This window comes from Oryzias melastigma, linkage group LG22 (genome assembly GCF_002922805.2).
Source record: "Oryzias melastigma strain HK-1 linkage group LG22, ASM292280v2, whole genome shotgun sequence".
Lineage (NCBI taxonomy): Eukaryota > Metazoa > Chordata > Actinopteri > Beloniformes > Adrianichthyidae > Oryzias > Oryzias melastigma.
Window position 1 is genome coordinate 26506556 of NC_050533.1, and position 8270 is coordinate 26514825.

The 8270-nt window shown below is 44.2% G+C and overlaps 1 protein-coding gene across 1 annotated transcript; it reads right to left on the reverse strand.

Annotated features, from left to right (window-relative positions):
• Positions 1-1822: 1822 nt before the first annotated feature.
• LOC118598010 lies at positions 1823-7782 on the reverse strand. Its single transcript, XM_036209979.1, has 2 exons — positions 6511-7782; positions 1823-6082 (listed from the first exon to the last, which is right to left on the reverse strand). The coding sequence occupies exons 1-2, from the start codon at positions 6541-6543 to the stop codon at positions 2492-2494; spliced, it is 3624 nt and encodes a 1207-aa protein (XP_036065872.1). The 5' UTR covers positions 6544-7782; the 3' UTR covers positions 1823-2491.
• Between the last annotated feature and the right edge of the window lie 488 nt (positions 7783-8270).

The window sequence follows — 8270 nt, forward strand, 5'->3', positions numbered from 1 at the left end:
TCATGGGAGACCCTACCTGAGTAAAAGCCCAGGACAATCATCCCCTCGTGCATGGGATATGAAGCAGATTTCGATGCAGCTTGACCTCACAGCAAATTAAGCAAATTTGTAAACTTGTAACCTGCATTTATAGAACATTTTGCTAAACACAAATTTAATTTACTTTCAGTTGCTCATGACTGGAACGACCAAATGCTGCCAAGCCGACTTCAAACCCGTTCAGATTATGTTCACCCATCATGAGTCATTTTTGTACGCAAAGTCAGATTTAAAACTGCCGTGTTTGGCGGGAAACTGCTCAATCTCACAAAACTGCTCATCTGTCACTTTTTTGTGACATTTTGTAACACCCATTCATCCATCTTCTTCGGGTCATCTGAAACCTCTTCCTACATCTCCTCTGGGGGACCCCAAGGCGTTTCCAGGCTAGCCTGGAGACAGTCTCTTCAGTGTGTCCTTGGTCTTCCCCGGTCATTCCCGCCTAGTGGGAGATGCCCAGAAGTGGGAGGTGTCCAGGCATCTGAACCAGACACCCGAGCCTCCTCAACTGGCTCCTCTAGATGTGGAGGAGCAGCGGCTCTACTCCACAGTAGTTAATTCTGCTTAACTGGAGCCCTTTGACTATGTGTTTAGAGGGTTAGCCCAAACATTAGCTTCGGCCTTTGGAGGAGAACAGTTTCCTCCATGAATAGATGAACAACCTCTGCAGAATGGAGCAACCTCCTTTATTAGAATCCATCTTCTCAATGCCATCTACTCTCAGTTGGATCAGCTGATTATTCTCCTCATTGGCTTGTTTGAGCTGATTGATCTCTAAGCTCGAAGATGAGCAGGTCCTGATCCGACTGATTCATCTTCAGATTTGGATTTTGGTGGTGGAAATTTGGCGGCGGAAGCACATGTTGATTATACTCAACAGGATTAGGATTGGGATTGTAACGTCTGCAATCCTGTGTATTACGTTGGTGAGTGCTGTGTGGATTTCCAACGCTGTCAGGGTTCTGCCAGAAGTTCTGTCCACTAAGGCTTTTTCTGGTATCTGCTGTCATGGGCCATAGCTTCCAGAAGAAATGCTAAATATGGTCTAAAAGAAAGATGTTTCCCCTGTTTTAATTTAATGTCTTCTGTTGAAAAGTAATAGCATCTCACTTGAGGAACCCTGAAGGTGTTCATGATTTCAGGATCAATCAACCGTTGCAGGTTTTGTGTCACAACTATAACATTTTAGTCAGGCACAAATGAAGAAAATCTGGATCTAGATAGGAAGAAACTATTTCCTTAAAGTCCTTCATCTCAACTCAAATAATTCAATAGAAATCATAACCTTCGTACTTAATCGGATAAAACAAAGGGGTAAAGGAAAGAACATGTTCAAGAGTGACATAAGATAGGGTTTAAAATTCCCATGTGTGTAACAGTAAACGTTCATAGGGTATAATGTGTTCCTTCTTTTGCAAACACATGCTTTGGAAAAAAAGCTTTCTGTAGATGAACCGTGACAACTGATGAATGAATTTAAGAATGTATACCACAAACAATCTAACCAGTTGTATGGGTTCAATTCACCATATATATAATTTTTCAGTTCATCAATGTATTGTTTTAGCTAATTAAGTTTGAGGCATCTGTTTATCAAATGGTGTTTTTTCAACTGGACCTTCTTGGTGTTCAGCTGCTCTTGAATTCACACAGTTCATCCTCATATCAGTAAAGAGGCGTCTGGATGGCTCAGTTGGCTGGATGTAGGACTACGCTGTGGGAAATCGGGGTTCACTTCTGTCATGGGCCGCTTGGTGAGGATTGAGCCACAGGACAAAAAATCTTCAAAAAAGGATGTTTTATTTCACCCAACACAAAAAGGCATGGGCCTGCATTAAAATGGGGTCAACTTAACAAAATGTAACTTAGAGAATCAGGAACAAAAGCTCAAACTAACTGAACCAAAACTGACCCCCTGACAGGAAACATGAGGGAGGTTTTATACTGGCTGATCAGACCAATGACACAATAGGGAGGGAATCACAAATACAAACATTCAAAACCTAAATACTAACTAAAGAAATAAATTACTAGTAATTTAGAATTTTAAACAAACAAAACTAAACTTATACTTCATAACAAGTTCAACACGTTTTAACAAAAGAAAACAATAGTCCAACTAATGAATAAACTTTGTTTCCCCTCCATCCTCAAATGGGAGTGTCCAGGAAGTGGTCCAGCTCTGCTTGTGCCACATCATCAGGAACTGTGCAGCTCCTCCCTCTGTCACATCAGGAACTCTTTCAGCTCCTCCCCCTTCCAGCATCAGACCTCAGAAAACTCAAAAGAATAGAATTACTCAAACAAGATTAACTAAATGTGTGCACAGGTCATTAAGTTAATTTTGTTATGTGAAATGTAAAGTAAAATTGTTTCATGTGCCAGTATTTTACAAAGAAATATATATATAACAAATGAACTTAACTTGAATGTGGGGCAGTGGGTTCTGCCCTCACACACCCTCCCCCTCAGGACACTCGCTGGGACAGCGAGAGAGGAAGTCTGCAGTGGCATTGTCTCTTCCTGGGATGTGATGGATGGTGAAGCAGTATGGTTGGATGGCGAGATACCATCTTGTAATTCTTCCATTTGTGTCCTTCATTCTTTCCAGCCACTGTAGGGCTTTGTGGTCGGTTTCCAGCGTAAACTCTCGTCCAAGGAGGTAGTACTTGAAGGAGTCCAGGGCCCACTTTATTCCTAGAGCCTCCTTCTCCACTGTGGAGTAACGAACCTCTCGTGGGAACAGTTTGCGACTGATGTAGGCCACAGGGTGTCGGTTGTCTGGAGGGCCTTGAAGAAGGACTGCTCCCAGCCCTCTATCAGAAGCATCTGTCTGAAGAATAAAAGGTTTTTCAAAGTTTGGACTGTATAGGACAGGGCTCTTACTTAATGACTGTCTGAAGTCCTCAAAAGCCACTTCCGCCTCCTTGGTCCATTGGATGTCATTAGGACTCCTGGCTCCAGTCAGATCTGTGAGCAATGCTGCCCTAGTTGAAAAATGAGGGATGAAACGGTGATAAAATCCAGCCATGCCCAAAAAAGATCTCAACTGCTTCTTTGTTACAGGCAATGGACAGGACTGAACAGCAGAAACTTTGTCAGTTTGTGGTTTTATCACCCCATTGCCGATGATGTAGCCCAAATATTCAGTTTCTGGCTTGGCGAAGACACACTTCGAAGGATTGACAGTCAGTCCCGCCTCCTGGAGACAATTCAGCACCCTCTCCAGATGTCCAAGGTGCTCATCCCAGGTGTCACTGAAAATGACAATATCATCCAAATAGGCCGCAGCAAACTCTGAAACTCCACAGAGTACCTGATTCATGAGGCGCTGGAAGGTAGCTGGAGCTCCATGAAGTCCAAAGGGCAGAACTGTAAATTGAAACAACCCCCAGGGAGTTCGGAAGGCAGTCAGCTCTCTGGAGTGAGGAGTGAGTGGGACCTGCCAATAGCCTTTACACAGATCTATAGTGGTGAGGTACCTGGCACCTCCCAGTCGCTCTATAAGTTCGTCCATACGTGGAGTTGGATAAGAGTCAAACTTTGAGACAGAATTCAGGTACCTAAAGTCTATGCAGAATCTTATGCTGCCATCTTTCTTCGGGACTAATACAACAGGGCTGCACCACTCACTCTTGGATGGCTCAATCACACCCAGAGAGAGCATCAGGTCTACCTCCTCCTTCAGGCTGGTCAGAAGGCGTTCAGGCAACCTGTAGCTCCTGCGTTTTGCGACAGCTCCGTCTTTCAAGGTGATGTCATGCTGAATGATGTTAGTTCTCCCAGGATTTTCCTGGAACACGGGTGTACTGCACAAGGCTCTCACCTGAAGCTGCTGCTCTTTAGAGAGATGATCCAGATCTTGGTTTGGTGAGAGAGCCGAAGGAAGGTACTGCTCATCCACCTCATCATCCTCCGGAATACTTCTGATAAGCAGCACTTGTCGTTCCCTTTCAGCCCTTTCCACCCACTCTTTAAGGAGGTTCACATGAAGCAGCCGGGTGGAACGTGATTGTCCAGGTGTTGAGACACGATAGGTGGTCTGCCCAATCCTCTGCAAAACTTCAAAGGGGCCTTGCCATTTTGCAAGCAGCTTGCTATCACTGCTAGGAAGAAGAACAAGTACCTTCTGACCTGGGCTGAACGACCGCTGACGAGCTGACCGATCGTACCAGACTTTCTGCTGTTTTTGAGCCTCCACCATATGGGCTTGAGCCAGCTCACTCATTTTTTCTAGCCGCTCCCGCATCTGGATAACAAAGGAAATAACATTAACAGTTTTTAGATGAGGTTGATCTCCCTCCCATATTTCTTTGAGCAGGGAGAGGGGGCCTCTCACTTCGTGTCCATATAACAGTTCAAATGGGGAGAAACCGGTGGAGGCTTGTGGTACTTCTCTGTACGCAAACAAGAGGTATGGCAACCACTTGTCCCAATCTGTTCCAGAGTCATTCACAAACTTTCTTAACATTTGCTTAAGGGTTTGATTGAAACGTTCAGTGAGACCATCTGTTTGAGGGTGGTAGGCAGTGGTTTTTAAGCTCCTAATGCCCAAAAGTTTATATACTTGTTTCAGCAAGGTGGACAAAAAATTGGTACCACGGTCAGTTAAGATTTCTCTAGGCAGCCCAACTCTGGAGAAAAATTGCACCAGGCAATAGGCCACTGCTTTAGCTTGTATCGACTTTAAAGGGAATACCTCTGGGTATTTGGTGGCATAGTCGGTTATCACCAACATGTACCTATTGCCTGATTTACTTCTCTCTACCGGTCCAACAATGTCCATTCCAATTCTCTCGAATGGGGTGGTAATCACTGGTAATGGTTGTAGAGGAGCTCTGGAGGGGACTCTGATGGAGGTTAGTTGGCACTGAGGGCAACTTCTGCAGAAGGTTGCAACATCCTTACTCAACCCAGGCCAGTAGAAGTGTTTTCTAATGCGCTTCATAGTTCTGTGTTTCCCCAAGTGGCCAGACCAGGGGATTGAATGTCCTAAAGTCAGCACAATTTCTCTGACAGTTTTAGGAACCACCAGCTGCAATTCTGCCCCCTGCTGGCGATAAAGAATGTCCTTCTTTAGCACAAAGTATTCACCCCCATCTAATAAATCCCCAGTGTCTTTACCCTCAGCCCTCTGGAAAAGATGTTGAAGAGTTAGATCATTGCATTGTAATTCAACAATGTTTTCTGGGATCTTGAAATTTAATGGCAGTTCTGGCTCCGAATCAGAGGATTCAAAAGCAGTGTGTTGGAATTTCTCCTTCCTCCTTTGCTTGCGGGACTTGCGAGACTTCCCGGGTGTGGCCTCCAAGTCCGCCTCAAAGAAAGGTAGAGCACTGAGTGTTGGAAGTGGTTCCACTTGCTTGGCTCTCGCCCTTGTCACTGCAACATTACATGTATGGTCAGTGTCCAGTAAATCAAATAGTACAGGGAGGTCCAAACCCAGCACCACAGGAAAAGGCAGTTTATCAACAACTCCAACATTTAAAAGGTACATTTGATCTGCAATTTTGATGTAAACATCTGCTGTGGGATAGGACTTCTTATCTCCATGTACACAGCAGACTGGAATTGTTTTTGTACTGATCAGATGAGGCTGAATAAACTTCTGATGCACCAGAGTCTGGTCACTGCCTGTATCAATGAGAGCAGTAATTTGTTCTCCATTAACCTCTATGGATGCTAATTTCACTCCCACCGGAGGTCCATCAGCCGATTCATAGCGTGGAGCAACACACATCTGAGTGAGCTTGGTCTTATTAGGACACATTGGTTTGGTGTGTCCTTCTACTCCACACAGATAGCAGATTGGTACCTTGGCTGCAGATTTGGAGGGTGCACTGGCTGGTTGGCCTCCCCTTACCGACTGCACACCAAAATTACTGGCTGCCCTTTGCCGATGCTGAGGAGCTTGTTTGTGGCCATCTTTCTCCTTCCAGGCAGTATAACTCCATGGTTGACCTCTACGCCGGGCAGCAACAAACACCTCTGCCAGCTTAGCCGCCTCAGCTGCTGAGTCAGGTTTGTGCTCCCTTATCCACACCTGCAGCTCAGGAGACAGCATTCTCAAATATTGCTCCAAAATGATTAGTTCACCAATTTCATTAGCAGTTCTACCTGTTGGTTGAATCCATTTTACATACAACTCCTTGAGCCTGGCGTAAAGCTCTCTTGGGCTTTCATCAGAGTTTATGTCAAGAGAACGGAAACGCTGTCTGTAGCTCTCTGGGTTGATGTCAAACTTTGACAAAATGGCTGCTTTCACATTATCATAATCAAGGGCTTCATCAATGTCCATCTGTACATATGCAGCCCTAGCTTTGCCCGTGAGTAAAGGAATGAGATGGAAGACCCATTCTCTTTTTTGCCACTTACAAGCCAGTGCAATTCGCTCAAATGTGATTAGATAATGTTCCACATCATCATTGTCAGTAAATTTTTCCAGTCTAGGTTCATATAGACGAGACTGACCTGATGGTTGGTATGTTGGAGTATCAGCCACATTGCTGGGGTTTACATGTGAAGTTTCAGCCGTCTCCAGTGGTCCACGATTAGATAATTCAGGTTCTGGTAAACCCAGTTCAGGTGTTGAGGTGGTACGGGCCTGAACTTCCAATTGTAGGAGCTGGAACTGGTGCTGGAGTGCTCTGAATCGCTTTTCCTGCCGAGCACTTTCTTCCCTTTGTCTGGCATCTCTGGCTTCCTGCTGACTCATGTGGGAACGAAAGATAGAGACCAGGTCTGCAACACTTGGCTCGTTACCTGTGCCCTCAGAGCTGTCCACCCCTCCAGAAGCTCCATTTTCCTCATGATCAGACTCTGGCTGCTCCTGTGTCGTTTTCTGGGGTATTTGGCCATCCTTGGCTCCTCTCATATTGCGTCCACTTTTCTGCATGCCTCAAAGTCCAAGAGAATGAAGAATTAGAAAAGGGGAAAAAACACAAAAAGTAAGAAAAAAAAAAACCTGGGCTCATAATGGGCTTATCCCACTTCTGACACCAGTTGTCATGGGCCGCTTGGTGAGGATTGAGCCACAGGACAAAAAATCTTCAAAAAAGGATGTTTTATTTCACCCAACACAAAAAGGCATGGGCCTGCATTAAAATGGGGTCAACTTAACAAAATGTAACTTAGAGAATCAGGAACAAAAGCTCAAACTAACTGAACCAAAACTGACCCCCTGACAGGAAACATGAGGGAGGTTTTATACTGGCTGATCAGACCAATGACACAATAGGGAGGGAATCACAAATACAAACATTCAAAACCTAAATACTAACTAAAGAAATAAATTACTAGTAATTTAGAATTTTAAACAAACAAAACTAAACTTATACTTCATAACAAGTTCAACACGTTTTAACAAAAGAAAACAATAGTCCAACTAATGAATAAACTTTGTTTCCCCTCCATCCTCAAATGGGAGTGTCCAGGAAGTGGTCCAGCTCTGCTTGTGCCACATCATCAGGAACTGTGCAGCTCCTCCCTCTGTCACATCAGGAACTCTTTCAGCTCCTCCCCCTTCCAGCATCAGACCTCAGAAAACTCAAAAGAATAGAATTACTCAAACAAGATTAACTAAATGTGTGCACAGGTCATTAAGTTAATTTTGTTATGTGAAATGTAAAGTAAAATTGTTTCATGTGCCAGTATTTTACAAAGAAATATATATATAACAAATGAACTTAACTTGAATGTGGGGCAGTGGGTTCTGCCCTCACAACTTCCCAGGGGGTGCAATGAGATTAATCCTTATCTGCTGCTGATTACCTGGATCAGGTGTGTTTAGCCAATAAGGAGCTTCAAGGGCGGGTTGGTTGGAAAACATGAGGGACACCGGCCCTCGAGGCCTGGATTTGAACAACCCTGGACAAGATCCTTCATGCTATTGCCTAACTGTGTAGCCACACAGGCGCCCACGTTTGGGTCCCCAGCCCGGATAAAATCCAGGGCATCCAGCGTAATCCTGTCTGCCAAACCACCAGTACAAATCAAAACCTGATTTGCTGTGACAGGATGTGCTGAAAGGTGAACAACCTTTGTAACACAAAATGTAAAACTACACCAATAATTGTATTTTCTAAACGACATAAGGAAGTAAAGTTTGTTTTTTGGGTAGTCTCAGAACAAAACCCCCCATGTCACTTAACAGCTTGACACAAATTCGTAATTTTTTATCAAAAATGATTATCAGCCAAATCAATTATTTTATCATCAAAAATGTGCCTCAC